Here is a 22,857-nt window from a genome sequence, read left to right as displayed (position 1 = left end):
ACTGATCCTCCAACAGTGCAGCACTCCCCCAGTACTGACCCTCTGACAGTGCAGCACTCCCTCAGTACTGATCCTCCAACAGTGCAGCACTCCCCCAGTACTGACCCTCCAACAGTGCAGCACTACCTCAGTACTGACCCTCCAACAGTGCGGCACTCCCTGAGTACTGACCTTCCAACAGTGCAGCACTCCCTCAGTACTGACCCTCCAACAGTGCAGCACTCCCTCGGTACTGACCCTCTGACAGTGCAGCACTCCCTCAGTACTGACCCTCTGACAGTGCAGCAATTCCTCAGTACTGACCCTCTAACAGTGCTGCATTCTCTCAATACTGACCCTCTGACAGTGCAGCACTCCCTCAGTACTGACCCTCTGACAGTGCAGCACTCCCTCAGTACTGACCCTCTGACAGTGCAGCACTCCCTCAGTACTGACCCTCTGACAGTGCGGCACTCCCTCAGTACTGACCCTCTGACAGTGCAGCACTCCCTCGGTACTGACCCTCTGACAGTGCGGCACTTCCTCAGTACTGACCCTCTGACAGTGCAGCAATCCCTCAGTACTGACCCTCTAACAGTGTGGCATTCTCTCAGTACTGACCCTCTGACAGTGCTGCACTCCCTCACTACTGACCCTCCGACAGTGCAGCACTGCCTCAGTACTGACCCTCTGACAGTGCAGCAATCCCTCAGTACTGACCCTCTAACAGTGCTGCATTCTCTCAATACTGACCCTCTGACAGTGCAGCACTCCCTCAGTACTGACCCTCTGACAGTGCAGCACTCCCTCAGTACTGACCCTCTGACAGTGCAGCACTCCCTCGGTACTGACCCTCTGACAGTGCAGCACTCCCTCAGTATTGATCCTCTGACAGTGCAGCACTCCCTCAGTATTGATCCTCTGACAGTGCAGCACCCCCTCCGTACTGACCCTCTGACAGTGCAGCACTCCCTCGGTACTGACCCTCTGACAGTGCGGCACTCCCTCAGTACTGACCCTTCGATAGTGCAGCACTCCCTCAGTACTGACCCTCTGACAGTGCGGCACTCCCTCAGTACTGACCCTCCGACAGTGCGGCACTCCCTCAGTACTGACCCTCTGACAGTGCAGCACTCCCTCAGTACTGACCCTCCGACAGTGCGGCACTCCCTCAGTTCTGACCCTCCGACTGTGCAGCACTCCCTCAGTACTGACCCTCTGACAGTGCAGCACTCCCTCAGTACTGCAGTGGGCGTGTCAGGCTGGATTTTGTGCTGAAGCCTCTGGAGCAGGACTTGTCCCCAGAATCTCCTGATTCAGAAATACCGACCACTGAGTCATGGCTGATACCTTCACGCTAAAATCATGGAATCTTCCAGCACAGGAGGCCATTCAACCCCTTGTGGCAGGTCTTTGAAAGAGCAGTCATGCTGTTCCCACACTGCCCTAATTTTGCCCTTCACCCTGCAGACTCCACCTCCTTGGGGACCTTCCTGACTCCCTTTCCAAATTATTTATGGAATCAGCTTCCACCACATTTTCAGGTGGAGCACTCCAGATCCTGTCGGCTCTGAGTGAAAACAACTCTCCTGAACCTCCAGCTGGACCTCTTAGGTCGATGCTCTCTGGCTGGTGACCCACTCGCTGGAGGGAACTTCTCTTCTCCAGCGACCTTATCAAAACCCCTTGTTATCTTGAACCTTCTGTGAGGTCATCCCGTCACCACCTCTGTTCCGAGGGGTACAACTCCGACCTGCCATCTGGAAATTGCTCAGTCACTCGTCGGTCTGACTGTGTCTCCAGCTCCAGCCCCTGGCTGCTCGTGCCCTGCCCAGGCATGTGGTATCTGGGCAGGTTTGTATCTGCCTTCTGGCTTCGCAGTGAAGGGGAAGGCAAACTTGTGCCAGGCCCAATCTGGGATAAACAGACGGCAGATTTCCGGCTGAGGGCTCAGATCATGAGAGGCCGCTGATTCCCAGCTTCCTGCTCCCTGGAATCGCTGCCACGCCGGGAACAATTGCTGGATGTGGCGTCACCTTTCCTCTCCCCTGCGCAGGGTTTCCATGGAGTCGGACAGGGGAAAAGTCACTCACAGGACACAGCGAGAAACAACATTGTTTTAAAATTCGTGAACAGAGCAAAAAGAAACGGTTCACCTCCAAATTTTTAATCCTTTTAAAAAGGCAGCTTGCCCCACTGTGACATATTACACCTGTTCCACCATCCCTTGTCGAGTGGAATGGGGGCTAAACAGCTGGAGTGAGTTACAGCAGAAAACCTCCTGAACTTGGCTCCCGTCACTGCCCAGGGACCCCTGCTGGACAGCCCAGGCATTGAGAGAGTCAGTGTGTGTGGGACCCATACCCCAGTGAGAGTCAGTGTGTGTGGGACCTGTACCCCAGTGAGATTCAGTGTGTGGGAACCGTACCCCACTGATAGCCAGCGTGTGTGAGACACTTACCCCAATGGGAGCCAGTTTGTGTGGGAAACGTTCCCCAGTGAGAGTCAGTGAGTTTGGGACCCGTACCCCAGTGAGCGTCAGTATGTATGGTACACGTACCCCAGTGAGAGTCAGTGTGTTTGGGACCCCTACCCCAGTGAAAGTCCGTGTGTGTGGGACCCAACCCCAATGGGGTTCAGTGTGTGTGGAACCTGTACCTCAGTGAGAGTCAGTGTGTCTGCGACACGTACCCCAATGAGAGACAGTGTGTGTGGGACCCATACCCCAGTGAGAGTCAGTGTGTGTGGGACCCGTACCCCAGTGAGAGTCATTGTGTGTGGGACCCGTACCCCAGTGAAAGTCCGTGTGTGTGGGACCCAACCCCAATGGGGTTCAGTGTGTGTGGAACCTGTACCTCAGTGAGAGACAGTGTGTGTGGGACCCATACCCCAGTGAGAGTCAGTGTGTGTGGGACACGTATCCCAGTGAGAGTCAGTGTGTGTGGGACCCGTACCCCAGTGAGAGGCAGACTATGTGGGACCCATACACCAGTGAGAGTCAGTGTGTGTGGGACCCGTACACCAGTGAGAGTCAGTGTGTGTAGGACCCGTACCCCAGTGAGAGTCAGTGTGTGTGGGACCCATACCCCAGTGAGAGTCAGTGTGTGTGGGACCCATACCCCAGTGAGAGTCAGTGTGTGTGGGACCCATACCCCAGTGAGAGTCAGTGTGTGTGGGACCCGTACCCCAGTGAGAGTCAGTCTATGTGGGACCCATATCCCAGTGAGAGTCAGTGTGTGTGGGACCCGTACCCCAGTGAGAGTCAGTGTGTGTGGGACCCGTACCCCAGTGAGAATCAGTGTGTGTGGGACCCGAACCCCAGTGAGAGTCAGTGTGTGTGGGACCCGTACCCCAGTGAGAGTCAGTGTGTGTGGGACCCGTACCCCAGTGAGAGTCAGTGTGTGTGGGACCCGTACGCCAGTGAGAGTCAGTGTATGTGGAACCCGTACCCCTGTGAGAGTCAGTGTGTGGGACCCGTACCCCAGTGAGAGTCAGTGTGTGTGGGACCCGTACCCCAGTGAGAGTCAGTGTGTGTGGGACCCATACCCCAGTGAGAGTCAGTGTGTGTGGGACCCGTACCCCAGTGATAGTCAGTGTGTGTGGGACCCATACCCCAGTGAGAATCAGTGTGTGTGGGACCCGTACCCCAGTGAGAGTTAGTGTGTGTGGGACCCGTACCCCAGTGAGAGTCAGTGTGTGTGGGACCCGTACCCCAGTGAGAGTCAGTGTGTGTGGGACCCGTACCCCAGTGAGAATCAGTGTGTGTGGGACCCATACCCCAGTGAGAGTCAGTGTGTGTGGGACCCATACCCCAGTGAGAGTCAGTGTGTGTGGGACCCGTACCCCAGTGATAGTCAGTGTGTGTGGGACCCGTACCCCAGTGCGTGTCAGTGTGTGTGGGACCCGTACCCCAGTGAGAGTTAGTGTGTGTGGGACCCGTACCCCAGTGAGAGTCAGTGTGTGTGGGACCCGTACCCCAGTGAGAGTCAGTGTGTGTGGGACCCGTACCCCAGTGAGAATCAGTGTGTGTGGGACCCATACCCCAGTGAGAGTCAGTGTGTGTGGGACCCGTACCCCAGTGAGAGTCAGTGTGTGTGGGACCCGTACCCCAGTGAGAGTCAGTGTGTGTGGGACCCGTACCCCAGTGAGAGTCAGTGTGTGTGGGACCCGTACCCCAGTGAGGGTCAGTCTATGTGGGACCCGTATCTCAGTGAGGGTCAGTCTATGTGGAACCTCCTCTCTCTCTCCTGCTATTCAAAGGTGAAAGCAAGAACGTAAGAAATAGGAGTAGGTGTAGATCATTGGGCCCATTGAACCTGCTCCACCATTCCAAATGATCATGGGCTTCAACTCCATTTTCCTGCCCGCTTCCCATTTGCCTTAATTTCCTGAGACCAAATCTCTGTCTATCCCAGTCTTAAATGTGTTCAGCAACAGAGCATCCACAACCCTCTGAGGTAGAGAATTCCAAAGATTCACAATCCTTTGAGTGAAGTAAATTTCTTCTCATCTCAGCCCTAAATGATCGGCCCCTTATCCTGAGACTGTGCCCCCCTGTTTTAGATTCCCCGACCAGTGGAAACAATCTCTCAGCCTCCACCCTGTCAAACCCCCTCACAATCTTGTAGGTTTCAATGAGATCGTCTCTCATTCTTCTAAACTCCAGGGAATATAAACCCAATTTACTCTCATCATAGGACAACCCCCTCATCCCAGGGACCAATCTAGTGAACCTTCGCTGTACCGCCCCACTATGCGAGTACAGTGATACCATTCACTCCGGGACTCTGCTCTGCAGCAACTTTCACTTTTCTATGCATGTTGCAGTCTGGAGCTATGGACAGTGATGGTAGAGGCTCCAACCTTCTTTCCATCACATGGCTGACCAGGAATCTCTCCCACTCTTACCACCTGCCATGTGTTGGAAGGATTTGCTGGTTGATAATCGACCTGTTTGGCCATGTTATCATTGTATCTTCCTTGGCCATCAAGCCCCGGAGTGGGACTTGAACCCTGAGCTTCTGACTCAGAAGCAGGGACGCCTCTCATTGTACCACAAGACCTAATGCAAGTATATTCTTTCTTAAACATGGAGACCAAAACTGCACACAGTATTCAGTCTCACCACAATTGTAGAAAGACATTTTTATTCTTGTTCTCCAATCTCCTTGCAGTAAAGGCCAGTTATTCAACAGTTATTCAAGGAGGAAGCACAATCAGACCTAATGCTGTCCTTGTTGAGGGGATGCATTTCTGTAACAGATCTACTCACATCCCCCCCCATCGCTAACTGAGATGAATTAGAGAATTCCCACCCTCCCTTGGTGTTGCCTCACTCCACAACACGATCCCAGTGTCAGGCTTGACATTTTTTGCTCTGTGTGTTTTGTGTTCACTTTGTACTTATTGTGACTCTTGTCCACAGGTGTGAATTGTGAGGACGTTCTGGCTCCGTGCTCCAGTGAGCCATGTAAAAATGGTGGCGTTTGTCAGGAGTCTGAAGATTATGAGAATTTCTCATGTGGCTGTCCAGAGGGATGGCAAGGTACAAAGAGCACTTTGTCACTGACGGAGCATCCCTCACACAGCGTCACTTACACAGCATCACGCACACAGCGTCACTCACGGAGCGTCACTCACACAGCATCACTCACAGAGCATCACTCACACAGCGTCACTCACACAGCGTCATTCACACAGCGTCACTCACACAGCATCCCTCACACAATGTCACTCACACAGCGTCACTCACTGAGCGTCACTCACACAGCGTCACACACACCGCGTCACTCACACCGCGTCACTCACACAGCATCACTCACGGAGCGTCACTCACACAGCGTCACTCACACAGCGTCACTCACACAGCATCACTCACACAGCCTCACTCACACAGCGTCACTCACACAGCGTCACTCACACAGCATCACTCACACAGCATCACTCACACAGCGTCACTCACACAGCATCACTCACACAGCGTCACTCAAACAGCGTCACTCACTGAGTGTCACTCACACAGCATCACTCACACACCGCGTCATTCACACAGCGTCACTCACGGAGCGTCACTCACACAGCGTCACTCACTGGGCGTCACTCACACAGCGTCACTCACTGAGCGTCACTCACACAGCGTCATTCACACAGTGTCACTCACTGAGCGTCACTCACACAGCGTCACTCACACAGCGTCACTCACTGAGCGTCACTCACACAGCAACACTCACACAGCGTCATTCACACAGTGTCACTCACACAGCGTCACTCACACAGCGTCACTCACACAGCGTCACTCAGACAGCGTCACTCACACAGCATCACTCAGACAGTGTCACTCACAGCATCACTCACCGAACGTCACTCACCCAGCGTCACTCACACAGCGTCATTCACACAGCGTCACTCACACAGCGTCACTCACACAGCGTCATTCACACAGCATTACTCAGACAGCGTCACTCACACAGCGTCACTCACACAGCGTCACTCACATAGCGTCACTCACACAGCGTCACTCAGACAGCGTCACTCACGGAGCATCACTCACACAGCGTCACTCACACAGCGTCACTCAGACAGCGTCACTCACGGAGCGTCACTCACACAGCGTCACTCAGACAGCGTCACTCACGGAGCGTCACTCACGGAGCGTCACTCACACAGCATCATTCAGACAGCATCACTCACACAGCATCACTCACACAGCATCACTCACACAGCATCACAAACAGCATCACTCACACAACATCACTCAGACAGTGTCACTCACACATCACTCAGACAGCATCACACACACATTACTCAGACAGTGTCACTCACATAACATCACTCACACAGCGTCACTCACACAGCATCACTCAGACAGCATCACTCACACAACATCACTCACACAGCGTCACTCACACAGCGTCATTCACACAGCGTCATTCACACAGCGTCACTCACACAGCGTCACTCACACAGCGTCACTCACACAGCATTACTCAGACAGCGTCACTCACACAGCGTCACTCACACAGCGTCACTCACACAGCGTCACTCACATAGCGTCACTCACACAGCGTCACTCAGACAGCGTCATTCACACAGCATCACTTAGACAGTGTCACTCACAGCATCACTCACGGAACGTCACTCACCCAGCGTCACTCACACAGCGTCATTCACACAGTGTCACTCACACAGCGTCATTCACACAGCGTCACTCACACAGCGTCACTCACACAGCGTCATTCACACAGCATCACTCAGACAGCGTCACTCACACAGCGTCACTCACACAGCGTCACTCACGGAGCATCACTCACGGATCGTCACTCACACAGCGTCACTCACACAGCGTCACTCACATAGCGTCACTCACACAGCGTCACTCAGACAGCGTCACTCACGGAGCATCACTCACACAGCGTCACTCACACAGCGTCACTCAGACAGCATCACTCACGGAGCGTCACTCACACAGCGTCACTCAGACAGCGTCACTCACGGAGCGTCACTCACGGAGCGTCACTCACACAGCATCATTCAGACAGCATCACTCACACAGCATCACTCACACAGCATCACTCACACAGCATCACACACAGCATCACTCACACAACATCACTCAGACAGCGTCACTCACACAACATCACTCAGACAGCATCACTCACACATTACTCAGACAGCGTCACTCACATAACATCACTCACACAGCGTCACTCACACAGCATCACTCAGACAGCATCACTCACACAACATCACTCACACAGCGTCACTCACACAGCGTCGCTCACATAGCATCACTCAGACAGCGTCACTCACACAACATTACTCAGACAGCATCACTCACACAGCATCACACACAGCGTCACTCACGGAGCGTCACTCATACAGCTTCACTCACACAGCATCACTCTCGGAGTGTCACTCATACAGCGTCACTCACACTGCGTCGCTCACACATCACTCAGACAGCATCACTCACACAGCATCACTCACACAGCGTCACAGAGCGTCACTCAGACAGCTTCACTCAGACAGCGTCACTCACACAACGTCACTCACACAGCATCACTCACGGAGCGTCACTCACACAGCGTCACTCACACAGCGTCACTCAGACAGCGTCACTCACAGCGTCACTCACACGGCATCACTCATGGAGCGTCACTCACGGAACATCACACACAGCATCACTCACACAGCGTCACTCACACAGCATCACTCACACAGCGTCACTCACGGAGCATCACTCACACAGCGTCACTCACGGAGCATCACTCACACAGCGTCACTCACACAGCATCACTCACACAGTATCACTCACGCAGCATCACTCACACAGCGTCACTCACGGAGCATCACTCACACAGCGTGACTCACACAGCATCACTCACACAGCATCACTCACACAACATTACTCAGACAGCATCACTCACATAGCATCATTCACACAACGTCACTCACACAGCGTCACTCACATAGCATCACTCACACAGCGTCACTCACACAGCGTCACTCACACAGCGTCACTCACACAGCGTCACTCACACAGCATCACTCACAGAACATTACTCAGACAGCGTCACTCACATAGCATCACTCACGGAGCGTCACACACAGCATCACTCACACAGCGTCACTCACACAGCATCACTCTCGGAGTGTCACTCATACAGCGTCACTCACACAGTGTCACTCACAGAGCATCATACGCAGTGTCCCAACATGACATGTAACTGACAGAGCATCACAGCCACATCAAACACACACACTGCCCCCACACGACCCCAGTCTCTTGCATAAGTTGGGCTCTGGGCAGAATTAATGAGAGAATTCCCTGTCTACCCAGGCCAGACCTGCGAGAAGGATGTGAATGAATGTGTGAAGAGCCCGTGTCTCAATGGAGCCACTTGCCAGAACTCGATGGGTGAATTCCAGTGCGTCTGTCGGCAGGGATACACCGGGACTATCTGTGAAACTGATGTGGACGACTGTCAGCCCAGTAAGTGGAGAGAGACCGAGAGTAAGAGAGAGAGAAGATGTCTGAGAGAAAGAAACTGAGAGAGAAAGAGAGTAATAGAGACCGAGAGAAATAGGGCACCTTCAATAGTGCAGTGCTCCCTCAGTACTAGCCCTCCGACAGTGCAGTGCTCCCTCAGTACTGACCCTCTGACAGTGCAGCACTCCCTCAGTACTGGCCTTCCGACAGTGCAGCACTCCCTCAGCATCGACCCTCTGACAGTGCAGCACTCCCTCAGTAGTGACCCTCCAACAGTGTGGCACTCCCTCAGTACTGGCCCTCCCACAGAGTGGCACTCCCTCAGTACTGACCCTCCCACAGTGCGGCACTCCCTCAGTACTGACCCTTTGACAGTGCAGCACTCCCTCAGTACTGGCCCTCCCGCAGTGCAGCACTCCCTCAGTACTGGCCCTCCCACAGTGCGGCACTCCCTCAGCACTGACCCTTCGACAGTGCAGCACTCCCTCAGTACTGATCCTTTGACAGTGCAGCACTCCCTCAGTACTGGCCCTCCCGCAGTGCGGCACTCCCTCAGTACTGACCCTCCCACAGTGCAGCACTCCCTCAGTACTGACCCTCCCACAGTGCAGCACTCCCTCAGCACTGACTCTTTGACAGTGCAGCACTCCCTCAGTACAGGCCCTCCCGCAGTGCAGCACTTCCTCAGTAGTGGCCCTCCCACAGTGTGGCACTCCCTCAGTACTGACCCTCTGACAGTGCAGCACTCCCTCAGTACTGGCCCTCCCACAGTGCAGCACTCCCTCAGCACTGACCCTTCGACAGTGCAGCACTCCCTCAGTACTGGCCCTGCGACAGTGCAGCTCTCCCTCAGTACTGACCCTGCAACAGTACAGCACTCCCTCAGTACTGACCCTCTGACAGCGCAGCACTCCCTCAGTACTGACCCTCTGAAAGTGCAGCACTCCCTCAGTACTGACCCTCCAACAGTGCAGCACTCCCTCAGTACTGACCCTCCGACAGTGCAGCACTCCCTCAGTACTGACCCTCCAACAGTGCAGCACTCCCTCAGTACTGTTATCTACCTCATCGACCAAGCTGTTGGTCACCTGACCTAATATCGCAGTTTTTGATTGGGTACAAAACTTTGCCTGTGAGACGGCTTGGCGTTTTAAATGTACGATCTGAATGCAGGTTGTCGTTTCTTGATTGGAAATAACACATTGCTGATCTTCCCCGCAACAGATCCCTGCCATAACGGCGGCTCCTGCTCTGATGGCGTTAACACCTTTATCTGTTCCTGTCTCCCGGGTTTCCGTGGTCCGAAGTGTGAGGAGGATATTAACGAGTGCGCCAGTGACCCGTGTAAAAACAATGGCAACTGCACCGACTGCGTCAACAGCTACACCTGTACCTGTCCCCTGGGGTTCAGTGGCATGCACTGTGAGAATAATGCCCCTGACTGCACTGAAAGGTGAACACTGTGGGCATGGGGAGAATGTGAGTGAGGGTCGGGGGTGGGCAGGGGCAGAGAGAGAGGGTAGGGGAGGTGGGGGCAGAGAGAGAGAGGGGCAAAGGGAGAGCAGTTTTGGAGGGACACAGCTGCTCTCTGCCTGGCACGTAGTGAAGGGGAGGGGGAGGACTGCTAACCGAGAACCCGGTCAAAGAGGTCGGTTTTAAGGAGCCCCTTGAAGGAGGAGAGAGTTGTGGGGTGAGGATTGCGGAGAGAATTCCAGAGGTGAGGGACCAGGCAGCTGGGCTAATGGCGTGTTCCAAATTCTGGGAGATTCTGACGGAGTGAATCAAGGGAAACTGTTTCCAGTGGCAGGAGGGTTGGTAACCAGGGGGACACAGATTGAGGAGATTCAGGAAAAGAACTAGAGGGGCAGATGAGGAGAAACATTTTTATGAAGCGAGTTGCTGTGATCTGGAAGGCGCTGCCTGAAAGGGCGGTGGAAGCAGATTCAATGATAACTTTCAAAAGGGAATTGGATAAAAACTGGAAGGGATAAAAATGACAGGGATATGGGGAAAGAGCAGGGTGCGTAGGATTAATAGGATAACTCTTCAAAGAGCTGTGGGCTGTATGACCTCCTGTGCTGTAAGCTTCTATGATAGTGTAAAATGCTAAATCTGAATTCCTTTTCTCACAGCTCCTGTTTTAATGGGGGGACTTGTATCGATGGAATCAATACCTTCAGCTGCCTCTGTCCAACCGGTTTCACAGGCAGCTACTGCCAACATGACATCAACGAGTGTGACTCCAAACCATGTCTCAATGCTGGCACCTGTCAGGATAGCTATGGTACCTACAAGTGTACCTGTCCCCAGGGCTACACCGGCCTCAACTGTCAGGTAAACACAAAGCGGCTGAGCTGCTGGCTCTCTGAACCCTCCCTCCTTCGCCACATCCCAGAATGGGAGGGCGGATAATGTGGTTGCGGGGTGGGGAGTGGGGTGGGGTGGGGGGGGTCTGGGGGGGTGGGGGTGGGGTGGGGTGGGGGTGCAGGGGTTGTAGGGGGTGGGTTGGGGGTCAAGGAGGACTGGCCTTTTACAGAATAGGTGAGAGAGCCTTGGGATGGCACCTGGGGCAAGGGCACGATTGGGTGTACTATGGACACAAAAGATTGAATAGTTTGACAATGCTCAGTGTCCGGACATGCACAGGGAGAGCGGCTGCTCGGGTGGAGGGTGTTCAATGGGGCTCAGTGGCTCTGGGGTGGGGCAAGTGGCCCTGGGGCTTGTAAAGGACCATTTTAGCAACGAAAGAATCCTTTACTGAAAGATTAGGGAGCAAAAAGAGGATTTATGTTTGGAGACAGAAGGTATGGCTGAGGTATTAAACAAACACTTGACATCTGTCTTTGCCAAGGAGGAAGATGCTACCCAAGAGAAGTGGTTGAGAAATTGGATGGGCTAAAAATGGGTAAAGAGGAGGTATTGGATAAACTGTGCTTTTTAAAAATTCATTTATGGGGTGTTGGTGTCGCTGGCTAGGCCAGCATTTATTGCCCATCCCTAGTTGAGAGGGAATTTAAGAGTCAGCCACATCGCTGTGGGTCTGGAGTCACATGTAGGCCAGACCAGGTAAGGACAGCAGATTTCCTTCCCTAAAGGGCATTAGTGAACCAGATGGGGGTTTTATGACAGTCAGCAATGGTTTTGTGGTCACTATTAGACTTTTTAATTCCAGATTTTTTGCCATGGTGGGGTTTGAACCCAGGTCCCCAGAGAATTACCCTGGATCTCTAGATTGTCACTAGTCTAACAACAATACCACTATGGCACCGCCTCCCCATAAAGAGTTGATAAGTCGACAGGACCAGATGGGATATACCCGACTATTCTGAGGGAACTAATGGTGGAAATTGTGGAGGCGCTGGCCACAATCTTCCAATCCCCCTTAGATACAGTGGTGGGGCCGGAAGACTGGAGAATTGCTAATGTTTCAGCCTCATTCACAAAAGGGCGTAAGGATAAACCCAACAACATCAGATCAGTCAGTTTAACCTCAGTGGTGGGGAGGATTTTAGAAACAATAATTTGTGCAACATTAACTGCACACAACAATCACTGACACAAGGGTGGATTAATTAAGGAAAGCCAGCATGAATTTGTTAGGGGAAAATCGTGTTTAACTAACTTGATTGAGTTTTTTGATGAGGTAACTGAGAGGGTTGATGAGGGTAATGTGCTTGATGTGGTGTGCATGGACTTCCAGAAGGTGTTTGATAAAGTGCCACATGATAGACTTGTCAGTAAAGTTAGGGCCCATGGAATAAAAGGGACAGTAGCAACACAAATGCAAAGTGGCTGAGTGACAGGAAACAGAGACTGGTGGTGAACAGTTGTTTTTTGGACTGGAGGAAGCTTATACAGCAGGGTTCCCCAGGGGTCTGTAATAGGACCCTTGCTCTTCCTGATATATATTAATGACCTTGATTTGGGTGTACAGGGCACAATTTCAAAATTTGTAGATGTTACAAGAGTTGGAAATATTATGAACTGTGAGGAGGACACTGATAGACTTCAGGAGGACATGAGCAGGTTTGTGGGATGGGCAGACAAGTGGCAGATGAAAGTTAGTGTAGGGAAGCGTGAAGTGATGCATTTTGGTAGGAAGAATGAGGAGAGACAATATAAAATAAAGGGTACAATTCTAAAGGAGGCACAGGAACAAAGCAAGGGAGTTGGGGTGTATGTGTATAAATTATTGAAGGTGGCGGGATGAGTTGAAAAAGTTGTTAACAAGGCATTTAAAAAACAATATCATCTTTCCTGGGATGTGGGTGTCACTGGCACAGTCAGCATTTATTTCTCATCCCTAATTGCCTGGGCCTCTGGATTTCTAGTCCAGTAACATTACCACTTCACCACAGTCTCCCCCCAGGATCCTGGGTTTTATAAATGGAGAATATAAGAATACAATAATTTAGAGCAGGAGTAGACCATTCAGCCCCTCAAGCCTGCTCTGCCATTCAATAAGATCATGGCTGATCTGATTGTGGCCTCGACTCCACTTTCCTGTCTGTCCTTTGACCCCCTTGTCGATCAGAAATCTGACTAACTCAACCTTGAGTACATTCAGTGACCCAGCCTTCACTGCTCTCTGGGGAAGAGAATTCCAAAGAATAACGACCCTCTGAGAGAAGAAATTCCTCCTCATCTCCATCTTAATGGGAGACCTGTTATTTTTAAACTGTGTTCGCTAGTTCTAGATTCCCCCACATGGGGAAACATCCTCTCAGTATCCACCCTGTGAAGTCCTTACAGGATCTTATATGTTTCAATAAGATCACCTCTCATTCTTCTAAACTCCAATGGGTACAGGACCAACCTGCTCAACCTCTCCTCATGAGACAAACCCCTTCGAATTAGGAGGCATAGAGTACAAACGCAAAGAAATTATGTTAAACTTGTGTAAAACTCTGGTTCAGCCTCAGCTGGAGTATTGTGTCTAGTTCTGGGCGCCACACTTTAGGAAGGATGTGAAGGCATTAGAGAGAGGGCAGAAAAGATTCATGAAAATGGTTCCAGGGATGAGGAACTTCAGTTACCTGGATAGACTGGAGAAGCTGAGATTGTTCTCCTTGGAGAAGGGAAGATTGAGGAGATTTGATAGAGGTATTCAAAATCACGAGGGCATCAGGACAGAGTGGACACGGAGAAACTGTTCCCATTGGTGGAAGGATCGAGAACCAGAGGGCACAGGTTTAAGGTGATTGATAAAAGCAGCAATGGCGTTATGAGCAGGAGTACAGCTCAAGCACTCAATATTGTGGATTAGCTGAAGCTTAGTGTGGGCGGGAGGTGGGAGGCTGGCCAGGTGTGTGTTGGAATAGTCGAGTCTGGAGGTAACCAAGGCATGAATGAGGGTTTCAGCAGCTGATGAGCTGAGATAGAGGTGGAGTCGGGCAGTGTTACGGAGGTGAAGAGATGGAGAGGAAATTGGTCAGGAACTCATCTCAAGGCCAAATAAGGTGGGGAGATTGCAAAGGCTTCGGATTCACTGTCTGTCTGTATTTACTTTCCAGAATCTGGTGCGTTGGTGCGATTCATCACCCTGTAAGAATGGTGGCACATGTTGGCAGACGGGCACCACCTATCGGTGTGAGTGCCGCAGCAGCTGGACTGGGCTGTACTGTGATGTGCCCAGTGTGTCCTGTGAGGTGGCTGCCAAACAGCAAGGTAACCCCCCTCTCTCCACACACCCTCCAACACCCCACACCCCCACCCCATCCCTCCAACACCCCACACCCTCACCCCATCCCTCCAACACCCCACACCCTCACCCCATCCCTCCAACACACCACACCCTCACCCCGTCCCTCCAACACCCCACACCCTCACCCCGTCCCTCCAACACCCCACACCCTCACCCCGTCCCTCCAACACCCCACATCCCCACCCCATCCCTCCAACACCCCACACCCTCACCCCATCCCTCCAACACCCCACATCCCCACCCCATCCCTCCAACACCCCACACCCTCACCCCATCCCTCCAACACCCCACATCCCCACCCCATCCCTCCAACACCCCCACCCCATCCCTCCAACACCCCACACCTCCACCCCATCCCTCCAACACCCCCACCCCATCCCTCCAACACTCCACACCCTCACCCCAACCCTCCAACACCCCCACCCCATCCCTCCAACACTCCACACCCCCACCCCATCCCTCCAACACCCCACACCCTCACCCCATCCCTCCAACACTCCACACCCTCACCCCATCCCTCCAACACCCCACACCCCCACCCCATCCCTCCAACACCCCACACCCCCACCCCATCCCTCCAACACTCCACACCCCCACCCCATCCCTCCAACACTCCACACCCCCACCCCATCCCTCCAACACCCCACACCCTCACCCCATCCCTCCAACACCCCACACCCTCACCCCATCCCTCCAACACCCCACACCCCCACCCCATCCCTCCAACACCCCACACCCTCACCCCATCCCTCCAACACCCCACACCCTCACCCCATCCCTCCAACACACCACACCCCCACCCCATCCCTCCAACACCCCACACCCTCACCCCATCCCTCCAACACTCCACACCCCCACCCCATCCCTCCAACACGCCACACCCCCACCCCATCCCTCCAACACACCACACCCCCACCCCATCCCTTCAACACCCCACACCCCCACCCCATCCCTCCAACACCCCACACCCTCACCCCATCCCTCCAACACCCCACACCCCCACCCCATCCCTCCAACACCCCACACCCTCACCCCATCCCTCCAACACCCCACACCCTCACCCCATCACTCCAACAGCCCACACCCTCACCCCATCCCTCCAACACTCCACACCCTCATCCCATCCCTCCAACACTCCACACCCCCACCCCATCCCTCCAACACCCCGCCCACTCCTTCTGACACCCCCATCCCTCCAACACCCCACACCCTCACCCCATCCCTCCAACACCCCACACCCTCACCCCATCACTCCAACAGCCCACACCCTCACCCCATCCCTCCAACACCCCACACCCTCACCCCATCCCTCCAACACCCCACACCCCCACCCCATCCCTCCAACACCCCACACCCTCACCCCATCCCTCCAACACCCCACACCCTCACCCCATCACTCCAACAGCCCACACCCTCACCCCATCCCTCCAACACTCCACACCCTCATCCCATCCCTCCAACACTCCACACCCCCACCCCATCCCTCCAACACCCCGCCCCACTCCTTCTGACACCCCCATCCCTCCAACACCCCACACCCTCACCCCATCCCTCCAACACCCCACACCCTCACCCCATCACTCCAACAGCCCACATCCTCACCCCATCCCTCCAACACTCCACACCCTCATCCCATCCCTCCAACACTCCACACCCCCACCCCATCCCTCCAACACCCCGCCCCACTCCTTCTGACACCCCCACCCCTCCAACACCCCACACCCCCAACTCATTCCCTCTGACACCCCTACCCCACTCCCCTCAACACCCCCAAACCCCATTCCTCCAACACCCCAACACCCCCCAACCCTCCCGACACCCGCACCTTCCAACACCCCCACTCCCCCACACTACGCACCCTTGTCAACTGCTTGGCTCTATTGGCCCCTCGCTTGCTATTACCTCTCTGCCTGCGTTTGTCCCCTCACCTGCTATCATCCCCCTCTGACTGTCATGCCCCTTGCTCCAGGCAGTTATTACCTGTCTTTGCTGTTTTGTTCTGTAGGGGTGGAATCAGACCAGTTGTGTCAGAACAGCGGCCTCTGCATTGATGCTGGGAATACCCACCACTGCCAGTGCCAGGCGGGATATACTGGCAGCTACTGTGAGAAGCAGGTGGATGAGTGTGCGCCAAACCCCTGCCAGAACGGAGCCACGTGTACCGACTACCTGGGTGGCTACTCCTGTGAGGTGAGGCGGTCTAATGGTCAGTGACACTAAAGGTCATTATCAGGGGTCAGTGCCAGGGGTCAGTGTCAAGTTTCACCCTAAGAGGGGTCAGGATTAAGGGTTGGCATTAGAGGTATTGCCTTTTGGATTTAACCGAGATCCCGTCTGCCATCTCAGCAGTGAAAGATCCCATGGTCACTTTGGTAGAAGATCAGGAGTAATATTCCCAATGTCCTGGGGCCAATACTTATCCATCACTCTGCTCATTATCACATTGCTGTTGGTGGGATCTTGCTGTACTCAATTGGCTGCCACGTTTCCTATGTTATAACATTAATAACATTATTATGCTTCCAAAAAAAAGCACTTCATTGGCTGTGAACATTTTGGGATGCCCTGAATTGGTGAAAGGTGCTATAGAAATGCAAGCATTTCTTTAATTTCTATTGCGGGGTTATAAAGTTCCAGCTGGAATGTGGCCGGAATGTTCTGTCCGAGGTTTCTTGGTGTCAGTGGAAGCAGCTGTTTGGAATGGGTTTTAAGCAGTTTCTGTTTTTCTCTCTCTCTCTCTCCCTCGATCCCACAGTGCGTCGCTGGTTACCACGGAATCAACTGCTCGGAGGAGATTAGCGAGTGCCTCTCACAGCCCTGCAAGAATGGCGGCACCTGCATCGACCTCATCAACACCTACAAGTGTTCCTGCCCTCGGGGGACACAGGGTACGAGACGCAGCATCGCTGGGGGGTGGGGAGGGAAGGGATGTTCCTCGAGATGGCAAGTTGGGAGGGGGGAGGTTGTTGCAGGGGTTTTGCAGAGGGAGGGGTGAGCTAAATTCAAGTTCTCACTCAGCAACACAAGACCTGTTACCAAACTGATCAGTGGCCAATCCCATGATGAGACTGGATCCTGTCAATGACACCACCTGGATATAATTCTTGTGTATGAAGCACGTGATGGATAACACATTCCCTAACACCATTTATCTCTCTCTTTCCCTCCCCCTCTTTTTCCTTCTCTGTCCCCCTCCTTTTCTCTCCCCCTCCCCTCTCTCCCTCCTCCTGTCTCTCATTCCCCCTCTCCCTCTTTCTCCTCCTGTCTCTCATTCCCCCTCTCCTTCTCTCCCCTCCTGTCTCTCATTCCCCCTCTCCCTCTCTCTCCTCCTGGCTCTCACTGCCCCTCTCCTTCTCTCCCCTCCTCCTGTCTTCATTCCCCATCTCCCTCTCTCTCACTACTCCCCTCTCTCTTTTTCCACTCTCCCAGGTGTGCACTGTGAGATAAACCTGGATGACTGTAACCGTCAGGTGGACTCTCTCTCATTGGACCCTCGGTGTTTTAACAAGGGTCGGTGTGTTGACCGTGTTGGGGGTTACAGCTGCATCTGTCCACCGGGATTCGTAGGTGAACATTGTGAGGGTGATGTCAATGAGTGTCTGTCGAACCCGTGTGACAGCCGAGGGACCCAGAACTGTGTTCAACTCATCAATGCCTTCCACTGCGAGTGCAGGCCTGGCTACACAGGTGAGGGGGAGGGGGAGGAGTGGGGGGGAGGGGGTGAGAAGGAGACGAGGAGGTGCAGGGAAAGGGAGTGGTGGTATGGGAGGTGGTGGGGGAATGGGATAGGAAGGGGAGAGGGGAGGGATTTGGGGAAGGGAAATGGGGTGGAGGGTAGGGGAGGGAGTTTGGGGGAGGAGGTTAGTCGGGGGAGAGTGGGAGATAGGGTTTGGGGAAGGTGACAGGGTGGGGGTTTGGGGGAGAGGATGTGGAAGGTGTTTGGGGAGGGGAGGGAGATGGGTGAGGGGATAATGGGGAGAGCATTTGGGGGGAGGGGTTTGAGGAGGGGATGGGGGAGGGGTTTGAGGAGGGGATGGGGAGGGGTTTGAGGAGGGGATGGGGAGGGGTTTGAGGAGGGGATGGGGGAGGGGTTTGAGGAGGGGATGGGGGAGGGGTTTGAGGAGGGGATGGGGAGGGGTTTGAGGAGGGGATGGGGAGGGGTTTGAGGAGGGGATGGGGAGGGGTTTGAGGAGGGGATGGGGAGGGGTTTGAGGAGGGGATGGGGGAGGGGTTTGAGGAGGGGATGGGGAGGGGTTTGAGGAGGGGATGGGGAGGGGTTCGAGGAGGGGATGGGGAGGGGTTTGAGGAGGGGATGGGGGAGGGGTTTGAGGAGGGGATGGGGGAGGGGTTTGAGGAGGGGATGGGGAGGGGTTTGAGGAGGGGATGGGGAGGGGTTTGAGGAGGGGATGGGGAAGAGGTTTGAGGAGGGGATGGGGGAGGGGTTTGAGGAGGGGATTGAGGAGGGGATGGGGAGGGGATTGAGGAGGGGATTGAGGAGGGGACGGGGAGGGGATTGAGGGGATTGAGGAGGGGACGGGGAAGAGGTTTGAGGAGGGGATGGGGGAGGGGATTGAGGAGGGGACGGGGAGGGGATTGAGGAGGGGATGGGGGAGGGGTTTGTGGAGGGGATGGGGAGAGGTTTGAGGAGGGGATGGGGAGGGGTTTGAGGAGGGGATGGGGGAGGGGTTTGAGGAGGGGATGGGGGAGAGGTTTGAGGAGGGGATGGGGGAGGGGTTTGTGGAGGGGATGGGGAGAGGTTTGAGGAGGGGATGGGGAGGGGTTTGAGGAGGGGATGGGGGAGAGGTTTGAGGAGGGGATGGGGGAGGGGATTGAGGAGGGGATGGAGAAGGGGTTTGAGGAGGGGTTTGAGGAGGGGATGGGGAGGGTATTGAGGAGGGGATGGGGAGGGGATTGAGGAGGGGATAAGGAGGAGTTTGAGGAGGGGCTGGAGGTTGAGGGAGGGGATTGCTGGGCGGGGAGACCCTGGGACCTAGCTGGGAGGTGAATTAAATCGCGGTTACTAATTGTTCTCTGTTGCTCCAGGTCTCCGGTGTGACCGGGTCTTTGACGGCTGCAAAAGCCGCCCGTGCCGGAATGGCGGGACCTGCGCTGTCGCTGGTAACACAGCTCATGGCTTCATCTGTCGGTGCCCACCGGTGAGTCCCCTCACACCACAAACCCATATTCCTCACATTGTGTTTACATAATTTCCCACACGCTCCATACGACACGTTTACCTACCCAGTCTTACACATTCCTCACACTGTGATCAAAGACCCAGCACACGTGTTCCTAATGATGTATTTATATACCTTCTCTGTACCATTTTGATTGTAACATGCTCTCTCTACCTCTCCCTCTCTCCCTCTCTCTCTCTCCCTCTCTCCCTCTCTTTCGCTCTCTGTCTCCCCTCTCTCTCCCCCTCTCTCTCCCTTTCTCCACAGGGTTATGAGGGAGCCTCCTGTGAGAACCATGCGAGTACCTGTGGAAATCTGATTTGCCGTAATGGAGGGAGATGTGTGTCGAGTCTGGGAGGGCCTCCTCGCTGTGTCTGCCCCCCAGGGCGAGGGGGGGTGGATTGTCAGCTGCCCACCAGGAACCCCTGTGAGTCCAACCCATGCTACAACGGGGGCACATGTGAGAGTGTGCTCACTGAGCCTTTCTATCGCTGTCGCTGTCCCCGCCTCTTTAATGGGCTGCAGTGCTTCATCCTGGATTATGAATTTGGAGGGGGTAGTGGGCAGGACATCACCCTCCCCCCCAACATCGACCTGCACTGTGACAAAGCTGAATGTGCCCAGCTCGCCACTAACCGGGTGTGTGAAGCTCACTGTAACACCTACGCCTGTGACTGGGATGGGGGTGACTGCAGCCTAAACTTCAGCAACCCCTGGAAGAACTGCTCACAGGCACTGCAATGCTGGCGGTACTTTGGAGATGGGAAATGTGACGAGCACTGCAACAACGCAGGCTGCCTGTACGATGGATTCGACTGTCAGAGCGTCGAGTCACAGTGCAAGTGAGTCCCTGAGTGGGTAGGGGGAGGGATGGGGATGGGGAGGGAGAGGCAGGGCAACTGCAGCCATCTCTGCAAACTGAGATGGGGGGGGCGAGTGGGCAGGTATAAGGGACAGGGAGATTGCTCCCCAGGGTACAGTGATTACAAGGTCACTGTGGAGGGAAAGAGAGGGAGAGGGAGAGAAAGAAAAAATAAAGAGAGAGAGACAGAAAGAGAGAGAGAGAGATAGAGAAAGAGAGAATGAGGAGAAAGTTTTAGCGAAGAGAGAAAGAGGGAGAGGGAGTGGGGGAGAGAGAGAGATGGAGCAATATTGCAGCGAAGAGCAATTTAGGGGTGACTGGGAGAGTGGAGATAGAGGCGGGGTGGTGGTGGGATGGGGTGGGATGTTGCAGGGGAGGTGATAGATTGTGGAAAAGAGTGTGATGGATCATCGTTGTGTCCCTGACATCAGTTAACGGAATTTTCCCTCTTCCTCACCCGCCCCACCCCCCAACAACCCGGATAGCCCCCTGTATGACCAGTACTGTAAGGACCACTATGGCGACGGGCACTGTGACCAGGGCTGTAACAATATCGAGTGTGAATGGGACGGTCTGGATTGTGCCAATGACAAACCGCAGAAGCTGGCAGACGGGACGTTGGTCCTGATTGTCCTGGTGCCCCCGGAGCAGCTCCAGAACGATTCGGTGGGATTCCTCCGAGAGCTCAGTCATATCCTGCACACCAACGTGAAGTTCAAGAAGCATCCTGAGGGCGATATAATGGTTTACCCGTACTTTGGGAACGAGACGGAGCTGCACAAACATCATGTGAAGAGATCGCTGGAGGAGGTCAGCAGTCAGGTTATCAATGCTTTCAGCAGCGTCAAGCACTCCCTCTACACGGTGATGACCCCCAGGATCCGCAGGGAGCTGGACCGGAATGAGGTCAAAGGGTAAGTAAAGACAGTGTCTGCCCTCGTGGCTAAAATTCCCACATCAATATTTTGAAAGAAAAGCAGGGGAGTTCCCCTCAGTGACGTGGCCAATATTTATTCCTCAAACAATATCACTAAAAACACAGAATATTGGGTCATTATCACGTTGCTCTTTGTGGGGTCTTGCTGTGCGCGAACTGACAGTTGCATTAAAAATGGTGGCTAGATTTCACATTGCCTGCGAAGCACCTTGGGATGCCTTGAGGTGGTGAAAGGCGCTATACCAATGTAAATTCTTTCTTTTTCCTTCGCTAGATCGATCGTGTACCTGGAAATCGATAATCGGCAGTGCTACCAGGCTTTCTCCGACTGTTTTGCCAGCGCAACAGATGTGGCAGCATTCCTGGGAGCCATGGCATCCCGTGGCAGTCTCCAGCTCCCGTACAACATTGAGGTTGTGCAGAGTAAGTGGGAGTTTTGGGGTCACCTTTAACCCCGGCCCCTACTGGTGCTAAAACATGGAGGGGAGGGAGACAAGAAAATAATAATACGTTGTCCAACAGTATAATTAACGACATCTCAAAGGGCAATTCCTGCCCTGAGTTATCAGCTGCCAAATCATTAAGGCAAAAAAAAAAGAATTGATTGGAGTGGTTGAGAAGTTGATGTCTTTGTAGTTGGGATCAGTTCGTAATTCCCGAGATTTTGACAGATTAATCCCGCTGTGCTAATTTGATGATCGCTAAATCCTTTCCCTTCGCGAGAGACGAGAGTTCGACTTTCTTCAAGTCAAAAGAAGAAAAAAACAAACAAACCCTAGCAGCGTTTTGGGACATTTTTCTCTCTTTAGTTTATTTTTTTTTTGCAATTCTGATTACCCATCGTTTAACTGACCTCGTTCGAAGAGTTGATCACTCTGAGTGAATTGTAATTTCTTTTCATGTATGTGTATAAAATGTAACACTCGTGGTTTTCAACTCGGCACATACTCATAGTCTGTCTCCCTCTCTCCATGCGTCTTTCCATTTCCCTCTGTCCGTCTGTCTCTGTCTATTTCTATTTCTCTCTGTCTGTCTCCATCTCTCTCTCTCTGTCTGTCTCTGTCTATTTCTATTTCTGTCTGACTCCATCTCTCTCTCGTTCTTTATCTCTTTCAATCTCTCCATCTCTCCATCTCTATCTCTCCATCTCTATCTCTCCATCTCTCTTGATCTCCCTCTCTCTCTCTCTCTCTCTCTCTCACACACACA

At 53.7% G+C, this 22,857-nt stretch overlaps 1 protein-coding gene across 1 annotated transcript in view; it reads left to right on the top strand.

Moving 5' to 3' along the window:
- Window positions 1-22,857, top strand: part of LOC121280840 (neurogenic locus notch homolog protein 1-like) — a 100,436-nt gene that overhangs the window by 65,541 nt on the left and 12,038 nt on the right. Inside the window, exons 16-27 of the mRNA XM_041193116.1 lie at window positions 5,405-5,524; window positions 8,819-8,971; window positions 10,193-10,421; window positions 11,101-11,302; window positions 14,482-14,635; window positions 16,678-16,862; window positions 17,428-17,560; window positions 18,102-18,359; window positions 19,716-19,828; window positions 20,117-20,691; window positions 21,197-21,625; window positions 21,923-22,071. Coding sequence (XP_041049050.1) covers window positions 5,405-5,524; window positions 8,819-8,971; window positions 10,193-10,421; window positions 11,101-11,302; window positions 14,482-14,635; window positions 16,678-16,862; window positions 17,428-17,560; window positions 18,102-18,359; window positions 19,716-19,828; window positions 20,117-20,691; window positions 21,197-21,625; window positions 21,923-22,071 — 2,700 coding nt within the window. The remainder of the gene's footprint in view (window positions 1-5,404; window positions 5,525-8,818; window positions 8,972-10,192; window positions 10,422-11,100; window positions 11,303-14,481; window positions 14,636-16,677; window positions 16,863-17,427; window positions 17,561-18,101; window positions 18,360-19,715; window positions 19,829-20,116; window positions 20,692-21,196; window positions 21,626-21,922; window positions 22,072-22,857) is intronic.

The sequence above is a fragment of the Carcharodon carcharias genome, chromosome 8 (genome assembly GCF_017639515.1).
Source record: "Carcharodon carcharias isolate sCarCar2 chromosome 8, sCarCar2.pri, whole genome shotgun sequence".
NCBI lineage: Eukaryota > Metazoa > Chordata > Chondrichthyes > Lamniformes > Lamnidae > Carcharodon > Carcharodon carcharias.
The sequence above is the reverse complement of the archived record's forward strand: the minus strand, read 5'-3'. Positions and strand labels throughout refer to the sequence as shown.